General features: G+C 34.1%; 1 protein-coding gene across 2 annotated transcripts; it reads right to left on the reverse strand.

The window, feature by feature from the left end:
- Positions 1-373: 373 nt before the first annotated feature.
- LOC123524653 (uncharacterized) lies at positions 374-21285 on the reverse strand. Of its 2 annotated transcripts, none has more exons than XM_045302996.2 (3): positions 20960-21285; positions 4014-4647; positions 374-1922 (listed from the first exon to the last, which is right to left on the reverse strand). In XM_045302996.2, the coding sequence occupies exons 2-3, from the start codon at positions 4137-4139 to the stop codon at positions 1038-1040; spliced, it is 1011 nt and encodes a 336-aa protein (XP_045158931.1). In that variant the 5' UTR covers positions 4140-4647; positions 20960-21285; the 3' UTR covers positions 374-1037. The 2 variants fall into 2 exon arrangements, with proteins under 2 accessions (XP_045158931.1, XP_045158930.1); XM_045302995.2 differs by lacking the exon at positions 20960-21285 and adding an exon at positions 16922-17396.
- Between the last annotated feature and the right edge of the window lie 333 nt (positions 21286-21618).

Consider the following 21618-nt stretch of genomic DNA (forward strand, 5'->3'; position numbering starts at 1 on the left):
TTCATACAGAGGTTGGTAGTGAAAGTATTTCCGATATGGAAATGAAACCCGGAAGTAATATTTTGTTGTGTTTAACGTCTGGCCGTCATAAAGCGATTTTCCAGTTTTTCAAAACCAAAGTACCGCTCCGGACCTTATTTCATCTCGGGCGGGTTTCAAGAGAGGTTTCGAAACCACAGCGGTCAGGGGCAAGTGATTTTAAGTCAGCTACCATAACAACTCGGCCACGAAGGCCCCTAATTGAGAGTTTATAACTTGAAGAAAAATATCTAGAATCTCGTCCTAGAGCAGACGTTTTTGCTCCGTGTAGGAGTTTGCACGAGTCGGGGCCAGACGTTTGTAAAGGTAAATTTAGAAAATACAGAAGAAGTCATATTTTATGATTCAAATTTATTTTTTTGTATTTTTATAACTTTCAGTATAGAAATAGTAATACAACAATAATTTAAATATGCATTTAACGTAACAAGGTTTACACAAATACTAGAACCATTATGTCGACGGTTTCCGTCCCGTTTTTTAATCTCCACATGTAATTTGTGCTCATATCTACTGGCCAAATTTAAAAATAGTTTTAGTGTTCTGTTCTCGCGAATTAACTAGTTACATTCTGTATAAGTATGGCGCTACATATTCCAACAAGTACTGTGGAATGCATAAGGAATGCCTCATTATAATTTATATCACATGTGCTTCAAATATGTCACACTGTTTACACGATTATCAACCAGACATGGAGATAATTGTGTCAGAAAAGGGAGATAATCCCTGGATTTCTACACTCTGGATGAGAATGTCGTTTTTTTAACAGAAATCTCGGAACATTTCTCGTCGCACGAGACTTTCAGTTAAATAACTCGCGCGGGAATGGAGGATTCATAAATTTTTCATCCCGTAAATGTTAATACTAACATCTATTCTCGTAATAACATATCACACAGGAAGTATGATTCGTCGTTTAGTTTTACTCTGAACACGTGAAAATGGGAATGTTATTGTTTTTGGAATAACTGTACATTTTATAATAAAAACCCGTTTTATTCATCTCTTCCCCTCGATCTATTTCGGTTTTTCTTTCGCTTTCTCGATTTCTTCTTACTGCTTTTCGATCTTGAAGATGGCGTTCCGCATTCACACGCCACAGTTACGACCTGGCGTATAAATGTCCAGGTTTCTTCATATACTGTTGCGTTGCCAGTCATGGGTCGAGGTCGGCAAGCGTCATTTGGGTCCCGTTTTAAAACTTTGATTTTATAATTTACTTCATTACAAGTGTACATTCCGAAGAAACATGATTTTTGTACGCAATATCCATCAAAAATTCGTGTTGGAAAATAGCCTTCTTTCATATGAAGCCACCTTTTCTCCTTTTTACATTCCCAAGCCGGATGGAACTTGCCAAAACTAGAACTTCTCTTTTGCCGAGATTTCCTTTTCGAAATAGAGTCATACAACATGTTCTGGTAAAGGAATCCGTTATCAGATGGGGTGTTTGTATTATCGTCAACGTCCCTTTTTCGCCTCATATATTTCCTACTTTGAACACTTATGGTACCGTCACTGTCTTCAGTATCACTAATATCCTCAATATCTGTTTCATCTTTTAAATAACTACCGACATCATCATTGATATTATCGGCATCATTTTCATTTATCACAGACAAACTCCGTTTCATACTTTCATCATCATACGCCATTTTAGTTTCATCAAAAGCGCCACCCATAAGGGTGCGCAACTCTTCTGTAGTCAAGGGGCGACAACCTGTCGTATGAAAAGTAATTTTATTTCCATCTTCACTAACAGTAGTTTCTGGACCGTCCATTTGCTTGTCTTTGATAGGTTCCAGCGGATGAGCAATTGTCGGAGACGACAGTAGAACAATATACAGTACAGATAGTATCAATTTTCGGAATCCTCGTACCTGTAAAGAAAAACATTTTATATTTAGCAAGTCCGAAATGTTGCGGAAGTATCATAATAAAAGACTGCAGAATTTCGTAAGAGTGTGTTGGTGTGTGTTTAGGGTGCCATAGATTTGTTAAAACCATGTGAGTTTAACTAAGTTAGGAAAAAGTTGAAATCTATTCTGTTCGCTCCGGAGTGCGGTTCCTAGGAAACACCAATACAGGTGTCTCTGAGGTCCACACGCAGGCATCGAACGCAAGTCAATAAGTATAAAGCATTAAACCAACATTACCACATAGACTTGTATCATGAAATGAAAATTTCCTTATTTATTAATAAGTATCTATGTTGCAGCTAACTATGTCATGATAAAACGCATTTGACTGAAATTTGGTACACTTTTGAAAAAAAGTGCTTTGTTTCTTTTCAGTTAGCAAACATGCTTTGTCAGCTTATACAGCATTGTTTTGACACATATGTATAATCGGCTGGTTATATCAGTTGGTTTTAGCATAGGACGTTTATTCAAAAGACTTTGGATTCAAAACCAAGTTTTGATAACTGTTTTACCACGCGACGTATATTATCTGATATGGGATTCGAACATACAGCCCCAGAAAACGTCAAAAAGTATGTAAAAAAGGTTCTAAACCACATTTTAATCGAATCCTAAAACGCATATTACGACTAGACTATTGAGACTACAAATTTGTTTCCTCAAAAATTTTATCAGTCTATATCTTAATTTAGATGAGTAATTAGTTTTAATCCGACAAAGGTTAAGTCAACAGTTAAATTCAAGCAAAAATGCTATCTGGATAAAGACATTTTCCAAGTATATCCACGTTTTTATATCTACATTTCTTCTTGATTTTGTTGATTCCGAAAAAGCCGGTACAAAAGGGAAACAATCAAAACATTTTTGTGTGCCAAAAAAAAAAACAACAACATAAAAATCACTGGAATGTTATGCCGTAAAATACCGCTACAGACATCATTCAACTTTGACCATTTTATGATGTATACAAACCGTGCATTATTCATTTTAAGGATCAAATTAAAGGGTTTATTCTATTGAGCAAATATCGTTAACAGCTCGTGAGCTGCACATTTTAACGAAATTCAATACTTTTTATGTTGTTTAATCTATTTTTGGAAATACAATTAACAGTGAAGAAATAAAAGCTGATTGCATTCTTTGCACAGACGCCTGGCTCATTGATTCGCCGGATAGAAAGTTTCAAACAAACACAACTGCTCATTCAACTTTTACGACAATCTAACCACTTTATGGCCTTAAAACTGTCAGAAAAATTCTTCGTTTTCGGAACGCCTTGACAAGTTTTATTACATTCTTTGCGAATTAATCGTTTTGTTTTAATTCTAACAAAACCATTTTATTTAAAAACTAAAAAGGCAGCCCCCGTTTTAACCTAACAATGTTTAAAATTCCAAGGTAAGTAAAGGCCAGTGGTCAAAAACATTAATGCGCGTACTTCTTAGCGTTTTATAATTATAAAGGTTTCAAGATATCGCAATTAAAGTGTTTAAACTTTAAAATTTAAACTTTGATAAATTATACACCATTACAGGCGTACTGTAAAATTTGACAATTGTGGATAAACAGTCATCAAGACGTCTTATTAAATTCATTTAAAGTAGGCGAAGAGAAACAAAACACAGCAGTTTTATTAATGTCATTCATTGCTTTTGAATTAAGCCAGAATCATGCCCCCCCCCCAAAAAAAAACATGAAAGAAAAATATTTAAAATTAAACAAATACATTAAAAATAGATAACAAGTGTTGCGCTGTCTGCAATTTTAAGTGTCTTGTTAGCTTTAAAAAGTTTAGTTATATAATACAGACAATTATCAATAAAAAATCACGGAAATAAGCACTGTCTACTTAAAGTCAGATAAAACAAGTATGAGGATCGACTATCAAGTTTGTCAGAGAATACGTCGCAAGATTATTTGTACATTTAAATGAAATTAATATGTAAAATGTTATAGGTAAATGATTTTAAGTTAATTTTTTATTTCTCTCATAAAATGCAAACAAGAAATCACATTCTCAAAATCAGTGAGTGCTGAAAAAATACGTACCTTTAGTAGCGGACCAGAAGGTAGCATGGCATGAGTATCGCGAGGATAAATGCAGCCCCGTAGATAGCACGTGAACTCAGGTTCGAGTCGCGTGACTAGCAGCTGAGCGCACCCTCTGGACTTCATTGCTGACCTTATCTTGCCGGGGGTGGCTCCGGTGCATTTTTGACAGTTGGAATCCGTCTTTGCGCTATAGCTCTTAATGTTCAAATTTCCTAACAAAAATTCACTTCAAGTTAAATCCACTTATCGATAAGACTGTAGATTTCTTAAAGTCCTTATTTCACAAATATACTGAAAACTTTCTACATATATGTGTTTTCTGTCCAGCAGTTTTAGTTCTTCTTCGCTTGCATCGGAAATAAATATTGTCAGGATTTTCAGTACCTTTATACCATACGACAAATCAATACTAATTTAAAATTTCACCATTCTTGTTTGTCTTTACACGTTCTTAATCACAGATATAGTATCTGCCAATTGTCACAGAATCTGTGATGCTGTGCCGAAACACTCGGTATTCGTTTCCAAATAATATCAGTTCCAGTAACTCCAATCTGATTGGCTGAGTCCAAAACTCCCACGCCAAAATGCAAGTTGATCAATTAATCACGAAGACTAAGATACGCCTATTCTGAAATAGACAGGAGAAAACAATTAAAGTCGAGCGATCTATTTCCACTTAGCAGCAGAGATACTTGTATAAACAGTGGCAGTTTCATTCATTATTCAAATTATAACAAAAACATGTAACTGCTGTCGATATTATAGCAAAAAACGCTTGGCTTATTTAACACCTACAAGCCATTCACTATTAATCACTTCTGAGAAAAAACTGTTCACTGCGAGCTGCACAATACTCGGAAAATAAACTATGATAAAAGTTTACGCTTTATCAATTTCGCACAACAAGGAACTTTTCAATTTTGAATGGAATTGCAAGAGATTTATTGGACCTATAATATCTATGCAGCTCTGACTTCACCGTTGCTGGGTTAGTCAGCACAACTTGGGATAGGAATTCTAAATAAAAAAGGTGAAAAACATCATAGTTGCAACACCTGACTCATAGGTGATCCATAATAAATATTTCACACAGACTCTGTCATATTTACGAGCAGCGCAACAATGCCCTTGAAGACCTGAGTCATTACGAAGTCATTATGAATGGGAGGCATTGGAATATTGATAAAATCAATTGATCAATGATATAATTGAATGCCTATAGCATTTGACATTTGGTAGATTTCTTACACTAAATCTTACATAATCATTTTGGTATCATCATCATCATCATCATCATCATCATCATCAACAACAACAACAACAACAATAACAACAATAACAACGACGACGACAACAACAACAATTACAACAACAACATCATCATCATCATCATCATCATCGTCGTCACTCTTATTATCATATAAACAAATAACAAATGAAGCCATCATCAAAGACAAAAACGCATTTCAAACAACATATGCCTTTTGAGTACAACTAAGAATAAAAAAGCAAAGTGTTATAGATATTCCGCATCTAACAACGTTTAATAAAGCTGAAATCAATGTTTTCAAAGTACCTTATAATGTTAGATTACTTTTTAGATATGCATTTTATTACTTGGCGTTTCAATTAAATTTTATATGAGGAAAAAATGAAAAACTGAACAAGATACTTTTAATCTATTTACGTTACTTAGTAATTCAAAACTTTGGATGTTTTGCAGCAAACACAGCGAGTTCTTTCAAGGCGCAAAAACCTCTCATGATGTCGTTATGAATTATGTGTTATGAGAGATATGTAGTTACAAAGACTGTTTAAGTACTTGTCTATTTATTTACCCCTAAAACTGGTTATGAAGATACCCATCTGTGTGTATGAATGTGATAACAAGTCTAAAATTCCGAAAGGATTATGTAGCTTGGAGAAAAATGTTAATTGAATGTGATAAATTTTTGACATAGAAAATCAAAATACATAACCCTTATCATGCTTGACACAATTGATTCTGCCTTTGCGGCCAGTGCAGATCATGATCAGCCTGCACATCAGTGCAGTCTGATCGTGATTTGCACTGTTCGCCATTCAGTCAGTATCTTTCTGGTATGCACCCCTTTTAACAGTTAATGGTACTGTCCAAATTGAAAGACGGACAAGTCCATTGTAGAAATTTAGCAGGGTAATGGATACAATTAAACCTCTTGTATACCGAATCTATAATCGAGATCTTCATACGTTTTGTTCTGTATAGTTTTCGGGCTTTTTAGGCAATCAAAATAATTTCCAGTTATTGCATTTCAGGGGAAGTGGTGTCAACCGTACAAAGAAGGGATCATGGGTTTGAACCCTGCTGAGTTCACAGAGTCCTGAGCCAACGATTAAGTTCACTTCGAAGAAAGCGGGTTCACAGTTCTCCGCAACATAAGTAAATAAGTTAGTAGAAAAGATATTTTTTCTCTCAAAAGATAGATAGATAAATGAGTAATTATTGAACTACTTACACCGAAGGCGCTTTTCGTGCTTTGTGTATAAAAAGTTTCAAAGTATAAAACTGAAATAGGTTATACCTCAAATGAAAAAAAAAGAAAGCAATTCCTACAGCAATATCTTCTAGATGAAATATGCTGATTAGGCATATTTTCAAGGTAGTTGACCTAAGCCAAGTGTATCGTGAATGGTTTCTTTTACAATACCCCCATACAAACACGTGCACGATTGTAATACAAACTAGTTTTGTACAATGTTTACCCATATGACAAGTATATATAAGAAAAATGATTTCAAAAAAAAACACAAACGATTATCTAGTCGGAAGCCAGGCTACAGGCGACTCCAGTTGTAAATATTAATGCAACTCCAGAACTATAAATTAGGTAGATGTTTTTCTCCGTATTTCAAAGACAGTGATATATGCTCTTGTCTGCCATTTCACATCAATTAATTTACTGTGAATTAAACTCCAACCATTTTATAGTTAATGATGCTCCATGTGCATCTGTAGATAGCGACCTAACATATGTTGCTACAACACTTCATTGAGTGAAGTACAATGCATAATTAATAAGCCCATTGAAGAGTACGTAGGTGTACTATCAGGAAAACTGTTCCATTTTTTCTGCGCACACAAATCCACCCTATACTCCCTCAGGTCATGATTTACAACAAAAATGTGTGAACATTCTATTTTTGTGCTAGCGTAAAACAAACAGAGAGCAGCAGGTCGGTCTTATCACTGTCAAAAGTAGTTGAGGGCGTTTTATTTGCCTTTTAATTACTTTGTTTAATGGAAATGTGTTTAATTTATTCAGAGCGGAAGCTTATGTAGAAATCAATCGCTAGATAACGCATTCCTTTTGTATGAATACTGCATTCTTCTCATACGAAGCGTCCTATAGTTTGTGTAACCATAAACTAAACCCGTCCCACTGTAAGTCAGTGAGTCACTAAAATGGGGTGAAGAGCAAATTCCGTGTTTGTTTTACTGAGTTTAGTTATTTCAGTAATACACAATGGCCAGTTACGTTTCCAGTGCTCGTAGAATCCGTTTACAACTTCTCCTCACGAGTCAAATGATTCCGAGATGGAGATCTTAGTCGTTCGGTCTTTGTCAGTCACGGAGGACATACCTCTGACTCGGGGATCGAACTTTCTACCTCCGGCTAGACAGCCACTGAACCAAACTTTCACAAACTCAAACACACAAAAAAAAACCTAGTAATAATGTTAATTTTTGGCCTGTATCTATTAAACATCTGTCAAAATACTGTCGTTAACAACTATATATCTCTCTCGATACTCCAGAGCTACGAGAAATCGGTGAAGTTATTTCACTCCTCATTACAGTCCGCAAAATGCATTCCAGCGGACCAGTTTCGTTACTTAGCCATTAGATTAACACCCACTTTTAAAAACATTTTACGATGTATTGTAATTTTTACCCTCTCAAAGGTTTACAAATTTAGTTTTGATAGTTATTAAATTAGTGAGTTTTGTTTGAAGTGTCAATACTCCAAAACCATAGCTTATGAGATATTTACATAACCACGTTATACCGACCCCTTTCCGGAAGAATTTCGTAATCAGGTGGAAGAAATTACAAAATGATTTTACCATTTTTTTCTCATTTAAGTGGTTAGTCTATTTTGGAACACCGATGTTAAAAATTGATTCTCACGGTACTTTTGCCTGTCATTTCCCTGAGTCATTATATAGACCAGCTTAACAGAAATGCCACTTCTGTTTTGGATGCTTCCAAAACAACGAGAGTAAAATATTTCGTCTAAAACCACAAAACATAAGATTTATAATTGGAAATTACGCGCACCCAGCTGTTTTTTCGTTGGTTTTGCTGTTTGTAGTCGTACAAGAAAAATAGGGCGTAGTCTCAAGGCACTTCCCAATGTGTACATACAGTATAGAAACTCAATAGTTTGAAAAATGACACTGTAAAAGCATATTTACTTTACAGTCGTAATTACAGTCCAGAATTTGTACGCTTAATACAGAGCTATTTTAAGCACTGCCTTTCTGAACATGATTATTTTTCAAAAGTGTGTATCTATGATGTTCATAAGGACCGAACTACGTTGAAATTAAGAGATAAAACGCCTTGTATTACGTTTTAATGACACGTGATACTAAACCACTCTGACCTGTTGAAATATTTCGCTTTTATTTGCGTAGATTCCGAAGTATTTATCATTTCCCATGGTAAGCTTTATGTCCTATTCGACTTATTAAAATAACTGTTTTATTTACACAAGACATTTTTGCATATGGTATTATTAAAAAGGACGCCGTCTTCCTATTTACAATGTAAGGAAATTTGCGTATACTCGTTTATACTATAAAGCAAATATTCAAAAAACATGCACACTTGATAAATTCCTTGGGCTTTTTATTAGATAGCGACAACGCGTTCCATAGAATAAATCAATCCAACGTACTCACAAATGTACCCAAACACATAGCAAAAGGAAAATAATTAAACACAAAATAATGAATACTTGGGGGTTTTGAAATTTTCTCGCATGAAATATTATTACGACCTTAAAACGTTTTTTGCACCTTTATCATCAATCTCGCGAGATGTCAAATACGCAACCGAAAAAAAGTGCATTTTTCTGTATACTGTAAACCAGAAATAACACAGAACGCGGAAATTTTGTGACTTTGAAGAGCTTGAATTCGATGTTTATACGTTGACAACAGACGGTTCTTTTATAACTTGAATAGAAGCGGGTTTTGTTCCAATAGAAGCATACCTCAATTCATTATGAGCGGAACGAAACTGACAATGTCGCAAAATAATTTTCATTTACGGTAGTTTATATGACCTCCTGCGTGACAGAGCGATATCCTTTTTGCATTCGTTTACGTAAAGTTTATACTTAATTTATTACGTGCCTGAACTTTTCTGCTATCTTAAGATCATAGATCAAGAATGCTTTACAATTTGTTCAAATTCCATGTTAATTACGGACGAAAACAGCAACAGATTTATGAAAAATAAGGGCCATTACATAATTACAGCTTTTTCGTTGACCAGAATTTTCGGCACAAGGACATTATGTATATTACGTCCCCTGTTTTAGACCAGTTTGAGGACAGTGTGCGTTCATTTATCATACAAAATGGCATAGAGGATGAAAGACTCTACATAACTTTGATGATGTGCTAGAAAATGTCGAAATCATAAATTTACAATACAAGAAATGTCATTTTGAAATAGTTGGTACAACTATCGTTATCAGTATTCAGTAACTGGAGAAAGTGAAACATTTTGTCATAACTGTAACGGCAACCAACAGCTCTTACAACATTACCTAATGTGTTAAAATAAGTTACAAAACTTATTTTCTTTAGCGAATTTACGACGAATGTTATAGGATATGTTTGTAAAAAATACACACACGCAATATGAATATAGATAGAGAAAGTTGTGTAGCTTTTAACATAACAAAGATTTTCAAATATGCGATAACGCCGAGATAATATTCTTTCGCTCATACAGATGAAAAGTGAATAGCGATATGATTTGACGCTTGTACATGTCTGAAGAATAGGCACCATTAATTCCATAATGGAAACTTTAATAGCAACATTCCTTAAAAGTTGACCTGCTCCAACAAAGCATTTTGGAATACTTTTATTTAAGGCATCGGACCCTTAGTTACGATCGGCTATTTCCGTATGCGTACGCCATTTCGGCATTCTCCGGTTGTTATGGTAAGTACTTTTCCGTTATGGCCGAAGGATTCCGCATACGGAGGATACGTTAACGCACGGAAATTGCCGACTGTCGTTACGGCTTCACTAATTTATAAATTGACACAGAAATGAGACGAATATCTGGGTGATTTTTGACCAGCCCTAGCCTTCACTATCAATAATACTGAAAAGAAACATAATTAATGATTATTTATACCCATAAGTCATGTGCTCTTTAAAACGCCACGATTCAGTAGTTATTAGGCATTAAAATATCGCTATCAAAATCAGATAGGGAGAAAAGCCATTTTTCATGCTTTTTAGAGACATCAATGACACTTTTAATGTAAGTAAATAAACGAAATCTGGGAATCTTTTTATTGAAATTTAGTTATGCTTTCAATATTTTACCCCACAAAACAGCCAAACCTAAACTGATTTGACACCATTTACAGCTGGTGTTTGCTTGTTTGTAAGTTTGATATTTAAAATATTATACAATAAATATCTGTGTTTTATTATATTTTGATAAAGATGTTTAAAGGGTTGTGATATGAAATGAGCGAATGTTCTGACAGAAAAAGCTTTGCAATATAAGTTTTATCTCAATTGCGCTAAGGTACTCGTACTTTATTTTAGCTCGATTATAAATAAAACTGAATCTTATTCTTCTGATCATTATCATTATTATACCAAATTTATATAGCACGATAGTCACGTTCAAGAAAGTTTAGATACAGGGATGTCTGGCTAACTTAGCCTATGTATTTGTGAACTGACAGTCTGATTCTTTATTTTGCCGGGTACTGAGCATAGATACACGCGAATCCCTCTTTCCTGGGAAGAACAAGTACTGGCGTCTTAGTTAGGTGGGAGACACCCAGAGGCATGTCAGAAATTCCCAGTGTCTGGACCGGAATTCGATACCCGGACCTCTGGATTGACAGTCAAGCGTGTTACCACTAGACCACTGGGCCATCCCGAGTCAACTTCCTTGCCATTGTGACACTAGCGTTGCTCGAATTCGCAACCTCTCGGTTGGGTGGCAGGCAAACTATCCATTAGACCTCTTTTCTTTCTTTTTCTTTTGCAATTTTGGTTATAAACGTTTCGTCAGGTCGGCCGTGAAATATTTACCCAGAAAGGGACACTCATGGTGTGTAGCTTGTACATGGCCATATAAATATCCGTTTATGACCACTGTATAACTAGGTATTGTATAAGAAAGTTATTACATCATAAGAAGAATGTAACCCAAAGCTGCCGACTGTGGAACTTGGACAAGATACACCTGTTAGTCAGTTTAATATCGGCGTTAAACAATGTAACCCCCTCTCCCTTCCCTCTTGCCTCACTAAGTTTTAAATCAAAAATGCATACACTAAAACGGGTAATATTTGAGGTGTAGTTAATTTGTATTTTTTCGTCTAATTTTTCAGTACAAATGTATTTGGGTATCATTTATAAAAAAAAAGAACAATGTGCGTCAGAGACGGCTTTGATTGGAGATTTTCACTCCCTGATTATCTAACCAGTAATATTGCCAAAAAGAGTATTAAAAGACCGTAGTCTCCAAAATGAACGCTTGATATCTAAATATCAAAACCTAAACAAAGCGACAGGAAAAGTAACGAAAATTAGCCAAAAATTAAAACATTTTGTAAATTCTGCATTACCATAAAGCCGTAATTTCTACTTTTATTGTCAGTTTATACAACACTTGTTTAGCATTTACGTGTACCTTAAAACGCGATATTAAGAATGTAGTATACTCTTACTAGAAATTGAAGTTGACATTGAGCAGAATTGGCTTAAATAGTTGTCCAACCGATTTGACATTACTCTGTCACATAACTGTATAATTATGCTTAATGTATAACATATTACCGTAAAAAAAATAAGTTAAGAATTCGTACATTTTAGATAACTGATACCAGATGACATATTTTCCATCATGTGCAATTTAAGAACAAGGAACATTACTTGTTGCAGCGATAAAATAACATCTCGTACCCTCTTCAATTATGTTCATTATTAATAAAATAAATTATGAAATGATGACCTATTTTGCATATATTTTAGATTATCGGTATATCTCATGAATAAATTTCCGCTATAGTAGATAAACTATTTCAGTATAATATCCAGACCATAATCATATGTTTAAGAACAGAACAGATGTACAGGCTATACCGATTTCCTTACCAAATTTTCGAGTTTTAGGCTGTTACCAATATATATGTCTTTAAACTATACCAAAACAGTCAATGTTTTGCATGGCTGACGTATTATAAATTTCATGAAAAACCGTAAAGGCAAAAGGTGTTTGTATACGACTCGCATTTTTTGTTCCTGCGCGTAAATATGTGTATTGACAAAAGATATTGTATGCAATTTAAGCGTGATAAAACTGTTGACTTTTGCGAAAGACGAATGACTGTAAGGTAAAGAACCCCAAACTTTCAGGCGCCTTTGTAAAATCAAAATATGATACATTTGTCGATTTTATTTACACTGAAAACTGAAAAGCTTGAATTTTGCCTACTCATTAAAAGCAATTGGTGACAACTTTGGTATGACGTGTATGTTTCGAATGTCAATATGGCTTCAACACTGTTTAGCTTAAGCATTTTCAAATCGTATATCAAGTAAAGAAATTACTTAAAAATATAAGATAAGCAATCGTATATAACATACGGACATCAAGAAGACTTATATGTTACATCTAATCTTTTTATAAATGACAAACACGGGGTATGCAGAGGTTTTAAATGGACATATTTATGTACAATTGATCCCTATTTGATTACATTACTTTTTTCCTGAGGACGAATATACAAATAAGATTATGTTTGTAATCCGTTTGTACACAGGTTTACTTTAAAGTGAAGTACCTGGGGATTAGAAAATCATCTTGTCTAACTCCCCTTAACTCATACCTATCATAATGATACTGATTATTTGGTGCAGTTTTAATGTTTTATATGATACTTGTTTTTTGCACATATTCATTCCACGCCTCCGCCCCACATCTAATAAAGGTCGCCATGTTTACAATGTCAACACTAATTATTTAAAACTGATTTATATCAGATTTTTTTATAGCTCTGTCGACCAAACATCTTCGCCACATTTAGACAGAATATATTATGTTCAAGATCAAATAAAAGCTCATCTTAAAGTCCCATGAAGCCTTTGTCTGAAATGTGCTGCACCAATTCATAGTTGAAATTTTTGCATCTAAATACCCAGCCTCCCCCACCCCCTCTTCGAAAACACAAACACACCTTAAACAAGACCAATTCACAAAAGTCCTACAAACTAAATGTAAGTACATACTGTAATTATAATGTAGGTAGTACATAATACAATCATAAGTAGTAAGTAAATGATATAATCATATATACACTAATATAAATTCAATGTTTTACCAGTACATCTTTTCAACTACCCGGATGACTGGCCTGTTAAAGAGATATTTTATTGTTATTTAGAAAAGTATTAAGAAAATTCGTTCATAAAGAGGTAAACAACCAAATGCTAAATTTTAATGTCAAAACAAAAGTTAGTTAGGTATTAAAGATGTTGAAAGAACATTAGAATTGCTTAGGATCCAACTTTCCCCGCGTACATGCTATTTTTTTTTTATCGAAATGTACTTTATACATACAGTATTAAAAGGTAGCTAAAGTACTTTGATATAAACAAACCAATTACTACTATTAAAGGTTTTTAGATTTACATTGATTTCTATCGGTAGTATAATTTATAAAAATCCTCTTTTTTGTTTCCGAAAGATAAAAACGGAGACGCGACAAGAATTCGTTAAAGTTGTGAAAACATATTTCATCTGACCTCAATCGCATATGTTTTGGCCTTAGATACATTCTTTTCATTTTTGCAATATAAATTAATATTCATTATCAGTTAAAGATAGCCTATATTTTATATGGGACAATATTACAAATCCAATGTGACAATTACTTATCAAAATCTATTTGTGTTTCGGTTTACCTTTTGTTTCTTTACTATGGGAACCTTCATTGTGTTTGCCGTAATTTTTTGCAAATATTCTCTTATTAATATACAACCATACAGCGATAGGGTGGACACTTATTATACTTTGCGTATTGCAGTAGAAAGCAATGCTGCGACCAACAGGACAGATCAGAAGGAACAGAACGTGCTTAACCCTTACACTGCTAAATTTCTATAATGAACTTATCCATCTTTCAATTTGGACAGTACCATTAACTATTAAAAGGGGTGCATATCAAAAAGATACTGACGGAATGGCAACAGTGAAGATCATGATCTTAACTGGTCGCAAAGGCAGAATCAATTGTGTCCAGTACGGTAAGGGTTAAACAATCGATCTAAGTGCCTGTTTATTATAATATATTCCTCAGTCAATTGGGGCCCTTCAAGCATCTTTCCCGAAAATAGGTCGTGCCGATGTATAATGTGGAGGGCCGGGGTCGTCGAACTGGCGACCCGTTGTAAGGGTGAGAGGGTGGGCATATTTTCACATTTACTAATGCTGTAGATAACGTGCCATCTTGTCCTGGTAAATATATCTAAAATGACAACTGTTATTAAGCATATTCAAAATAAAGATACAACTAATAAATTGCTGGATAGCTCGTAAATTGAAGAAGCCCCATTCAGTAGACGGGAAACCCTCCATTAACCTATGCCTATAATTTAGCTTCGTCATTTTTGCGAAGCTGGGAAGAGGCGCAGCCTCGTTTTGAAAGAAGATCTATATTTAGGAGAAATAATGGTCAATTCATTATTTTGATCTATTGGATGCGATAGATAGAAGATGTCTTTACCGACGCTTCAAAAATCAATTAGGCAAGAAATGACTTTGCGATTTTGGAGTTTTTATGTGCCGATTAATGGTTGTTTTGTCAGTAATTTAAATTTTCTGAAATCGTAGATGCATAACGATAATGTGTCTGTTTAAGATGTATATTTTTGTTGGAGAACACCTCTCTCTGTGGAAAGCAATCCTTCACATTTCTGTTTTTTCAACTGATGATGAAAAAGAAAAGAAAAGAAAATGGTATTCACATATCCTGTTTTCAGAACAAAGCCTAAAGGTAGTTTGTGACTTTCGAGTTTTAAGATAATAATACCAGAAGTAGAAGTATCTCAGATACCAGTTACACGTGAAAGGAATTCTGATTAGTTTCAAGCTTAATTATAAACCATGAAACAACAAAGATTTTATGAATGAAAACTATACATCATTTACATTATTAATATTACTTGTAGAAAGTTATTCCAGTTACAAAAGCAAAGATTCCAGTTACAATAAAAACACAAATATTTTATGAATGAAAACTATACATCATTCACATCATAAATATTCCTTATAGAACGTTATTCCAGATAGCGGCCTATACTTGGGTAGCATTTATGCTTCATTGTGTCTGAAAGGGCGGATGAACAGCATTTATTCAAGTAGGTATCTTGTGTTCAATGACTGAAGTCCACGGTATGGATCCAAAAACTATGAGCATGTTATAAAGGGTTAGAGTTTGGGCGTCTCTAGACTTACATTTTCTCTACAAACTTGTGCAAAATTTAATCCCTTGTACCAGCAGGCATTAAAAAACAGGATAAAGTCAAATATTTGTATTCAAATGCACATGTAAAAGTATCCAATCGATGGCGATTCGTTCTGCAGTTCAAAAACAGAAGAGGGAGCGGTGGTCTAATGGATAAGGTGTCGGCCGCTCAATCCAGGGGTCGTGGGTTCGAGCCCCACTCGGGTCACGACCATAACTTCGCATATGACACCAGTACTGGTTTTTTCCAGGAGTGGTTCCAATAAGCTTGAAGCTTTCATCACAATCGAGCTAAACAAATTAGTATACACTAAAGCAGATACTGATCGAGGGCTGATCATCAGTAACCATTGCGCAAAAGCAACAGAAACAACAAAAGTGTCTTAAGATACCAGTATCATAAGAAAACACACTACGGTGCTGGCGCAAAATAGTTCGCAGATGTACACGTTTCAGTGTTCCCTAAGCCTTTGACGGTATAACGCATAAAGCACGATTCTTTGCAGAAAATGGGTTGTGCAACTTGGAGAAATATTAATATTACATTTATTATCATACAGTTTCATTAAAATATTTGGTTTTAGCTCTACGATTTATTTGCAACTTGATTTAAACAGCAATAAACTGATATTTAATGCTGTTTTAATTAAGTATTTCAGAAGCCAACAGGTAAATTTATGCTCATATTGCAGCATTTCTTCTGAGGTAAGAATCACATGAAAAATTCGCAACAAACAACTGCACAGTATTATGAACACTCAACGCTATCAGACCCGCACAGAACCCTCGAGTCAGAAGTTTGCAGTAATATACAAAGCGACAAAATGAGCCGTTTATTCAAAATTTGAACTCCTTTAAATCATTAGTCTTAGCAAAAGTAAGACATCATTATCTGTGTTCATTCACCTTTCTTTGAATAACTGTATTTTTTCCAGAACAATAACATATGATCCGCACATTATATCATTCGTATTTTTGTTTAGATTAAAAAAAAAGAGCAATGCGTAGGAAAATCAGGTATGACACTTTATATTAATAGGAAATTAAACTAGGATATCTGTTTCCTGAATAATATATTTCTGCTGATTCTATGAAATTAAGAAAAGTAATGGCTCTTACCATAAAATGAAAGAAATCCGAAGCGGCCGTATTTATAAATCCAAATTGGGAATAAAACTGACACTCTACACAGGAAATCCTGTAAAATACACAAATGCCTTTTTTTCTAACTCCAAAACTCTTTTAAGCACTCGAATTAATTTGTGCGGAATGAGTTTTCTAAATATTAGTGATGAATTGGTTCAAGTTCTATATAATCCAAATTCCAATTTTAGAATGATGTTTATTTCCAAATTAGTAAACAAAAAACTTTAATCCGTTTCTCATGCATCACCCAATGAGCTCTCAAGATCCATAAATCCATATATTAAGCCGTTCAAAACTGTAATGAAAATGGTTATCTAAACTCTCGTACTTTACATCCAAATTAAACAAGTATGGTCTCTCAAATAACGCAAAGTTGGTATTTTACCTTGGCCGATGATACGCTTTATAAATCTACCTCTAACTATCTTTACGCTCATTCGAGCACCAAATGCGTTTTACAATTTAAATCTTAAATCCAAATGCTATTTGAAATATTTCAAAATTGAAGCTATAGCCTTTTATAAAATTACAGTTTATAAAAAGGAAGATGTTAACTCGCTGAATATAATATTTTGGCAGGGAACTTTAAACTTCTGTATGTAATTTTATACCATCGAATGTCATTTAAATCTACATATTAAACACGCCCAAATCTGCTGAGATTCTGCACGAATTCGAACCCCATTTTGCCGGTACACAACATAACATCTTATGCTCTCCCTTTCGATATTTAAGGAATTTCGTTGTCATTATGTGTCAAATGAATTAAAATTCACTTGATGTACTGCAGTCAGACTGCTTTGTGTGTTGTTTTCATGTAAATATATAAAACTGTATGTTAATACCATATTGTATGTTGGTCTATTATTTCCTCATTATGGAAAAAAAGGCAAGGGACTGCTTCGAAAACAATGATTTTGTGGTATTTTTTAAAACATAACACATTATCGTAAAATACTGTCGCCTGTTACTTAATTATTTTAGAAATTAACTTGACAGTAAAAACATGATAACATCCCTCTCCGTTAAAACATAAAGTATTTGAACTACTGTCTTAGCCCTTAGCCCGATTGCTTCTGCCTTTGCAACCAGTGCAGATCATGATAAGCATGCACGTCCGTGCAGTCTGATCATGATCTGCACTGTTCGCCATTCAGTCAGTATCTTTTTGGTATGGACCCCTTTTAACAGTTAATGGTACTGACCAAGTTGAAAGATGGACAAGTTCATTATAGAAATTTAGCAAGGAAAGGGTTAGGTCATCTGATGCAGACACTTTCGCTTAATACATAAAGCAATCCAAGCTAAAATTGGATCACCGACACGAAAATTCGCTAAGAAAAATAACTACGACACATATTTCTGAACAAATAAACGAACCAGTCTATACGTAATGCAATACTTTTACAGTTGCATAAGCATGACGCAAAACAATATCAACTGACTTCCTGTCATTTTTTCGCTAATTGATATGCATATATTGTATGTCAATTCAATAAAAGTGCTTTCAAGAGACTGAAGAGATTCCACTGAACTATGCATCTTCTGGAAATGCAGGTTCAAGGCCACACGTGTTTACCTTATCTATATATACAGCGGAAATGGTATTAACATATCAATGCAAAACACAAAATAGAAAATTCACAAAAACAGTCATATTCATGTTTCAAACACATAGGCCAATGTCCCTTTTGTAGAGAATCAAAGGAGAAGTGATGTTTTGGTACAAATGTAAGGTTTAAAATAACCTTTCGCTATATATTAAATGAAGAAATCTGCCAACTGATTTGCTAAGAATTATACCACGTTGGCTATGAACAGCAGCCCGAATCGTTTTATTCATCTTGAACACGTTTCACTACATGGGGAAATGGTTAAAATAATTTCATATTCGAACTACTCTATTCAATTTCGGATATCTCTTTATCTGTTAAGTTGTTTTTCCAAAACGCAGTGTGTGTATTCATCAAGAGGGATTTAAATTATTTCAATCTGTCAGCTATTTTTGTAGAAAGAAAACTTTGCATACTTTTATAAGTATCATCTGTTTCATCAAAACGTTAAGCGAAAATTCTCAATTCGTTCTAAGCTATATGAAGGTCACATGAGTGTACGTTAACACATGAATATTTAAAGATCATTATCTATTTCAGCGAGCATGCGTACATTTCGAATTCCATATCTTGAAACGTTCATGTCATTATTTACGTGATACGAATGCCAAAACAATGAAAACAAAAAGTAGCCGCAACGGATACAGGTTTAACGCCATTTTCAACAGTTATTTCAGCTATCAACACAAACAGCACGCAGCGAAAACTTTGTCTCTGTGAATAATAAACATGAATTAAAGGTATAGGGCAATACCTAAAAATATCTCATATTTTCTATCAAGTCGTTATGGAAAACTTTCGAAGATTTACAAATGTATAGATGATAAGTCCACGTCCGTATTTAACTCCCGCAAGTAAGCATTATTGCTAAATAGAGAAGATTTAAGAGTTTTGTAATTTCTGTAGACATTTAACACATTCTAAAACAGAAATTCAGCATATTGTCACGCAGTTTATGAGTCTAATTAATAATGCATAACGGGCGACATTTCATGTACTGATTATACACCAACTAGTTTTCCCAAATATTTCACACTTAAATTTATTACTAAATATTTTCATAACTGTTATTAATGCACTTTGATGAACCCGATGAAGGTTGGTTGAACAGAACTGCTACTTAAAAATGCTTTAAATTAAGCAAACAACAACATTCTGGTCGTATTTCCATAGGAACTGCCCATTGTCACATATCTTAAAACATTGTACGCTCACCTCATCAATATATGAAACGAAGCTGTACCTGTAGTATGAAATACAGTGAAAACTCGGTATGTCGAATTCCAAGGGATGGAACGTTTTTCTTCGAGATAACCGAAATTCGACTTAAAATGACATTTTGTGTACGTGTTTTCGAGGCGGGACTTAAAAATGTCCTGGAGATAACCGGAATTTTGAGATAATCATAAGCGAGTTCGAGATACTACAAACTCGCACAATGTCGTTCTTCCTTGAACACCATAAAATGCTCTGGAGTGTTTTTATTTTCTTATTATACTACAGTTTCGGTGTTGTTATATTTTCTTGTCTTTTGGGATCATGGGGTCAATTCAACATCTGTATTAGTACTATTACAGAATTCAACCCAACCCGGTGCCTGGTCGTAGTATTCATCACCTCTCACGAACACAATCAAACCAGGTCTGTTTCTATTTTTCTAGGTTTGCCTTCTATTCCATCTAGATTTTATCAAGTATTAAAATTATAATACTCAAATACAAATTCTTATACTAACGACATTCCTGAAAAGTTGAATGAAATGTTAAATGCTCAGAATGTTGTATTTGCTGAAGTGCACTAGATATGTTACCAAAATTACTGTAGATGTCAGATTGATATTTCGTTCGATACGTATATCATAAAAAACAACCTTCATCGGCAACGACGTACCGTTTCCACACTCAAGAAGGAAGTGTATTACATTCCCAAATTTATGAAGTATCATTATTTCATCAATCAACTGCTGTGAGTTTTAAAATGAATGAACTTTGAACCTTGGTAATTTGTTTGTTGAATATTTGATTTATATAGATAATGAACAAGTGCATGTATGATTTACAAGGAGAGTATAATTAGGTAAAAAGTGGTTTGATTCAGTTAGAAGTTTGACATAATTTTGTCCGTCCGTTTTGTAAGTAGAACTTAAGATTATACGTTCGATACCAAGGCAAGGAGAATGTTGTTCGTGGTTATTTCAGTCATATGCACTCCGTCACTAATTCCTGACGGGGCGGGGCGCGGGGTGGGGGAGCAAGTCAGTACTGGTATTTACGCAACAGAGCAGGAACTATGGTTACATTTATCAAAGACAGTCGTTATTTAACTGGGTTAAGAAGAAATGTGGGAAGAATAAGACTTGAGTATAAAAATTAAACTGAATATTAAGTTTTACGCTTACCTTGACTTCATAAAATACACATCAAACGCAAGTGTTGTATATGAATATATTAGGAAGACTTATATAGTTTCTGTTTTATCTATCAGTTATGTTCCTGCCAATCAAATATCATGGAACAACGTCATGTTTTGAATTGGTTCTTCCTGAAGACTCATCGACTGAATACATCCTTTCTGAGAAAAGAAAAAACTGACTGCAAAATGATATTTCCACCTTCTTTCTCTTTCAAATTCTATCAAATTGAATGTAGAAATAATAAGTATCAGTTTATAACAAAAAGAATGCACAGTTATAACAAAAAGAATGCACAGAAAAGTATTTCAACTACATATCATTTTGGCAAATGGTTAAAATATATTTTGTTTATTGTTTTTGTTCACTTCGAAAATGTATAAATAGTAACCGGATAAATTGAAGAAAAAAAAAGTCTTGACTGTAATGAGTTTCATCCGCATTGTTTTATCAGTAATAATAATATTTCTTAAGTGGGTTACGCGTAGGTTTGTGGTAATGTATGTAAGCAAACAACTCCAATAACGTTTGATATACTTCCTTTTACATAAATAATTTGAAAAAAAGTCAATAACAGGATAGTGAGCACTTAGGCTCGGTTATCCATTTTTTGCAAGTCATAAATTTTCCCTATATTACTATTCCTT

This window comes from Mercenaria mercenaria, chromosome 3 (genome assembly GCF_021730395.1).
Source record: "Mercenaria mercenaria strain notata chromosome 3, MADL_Memer_1, whole genome shotgun sequence".
NCBI lineage: Eukaryota > Metazoa > Mollusca > Bivalvia > Venerida > Veneridae > Mercenaria > Mercenaria mercenaria.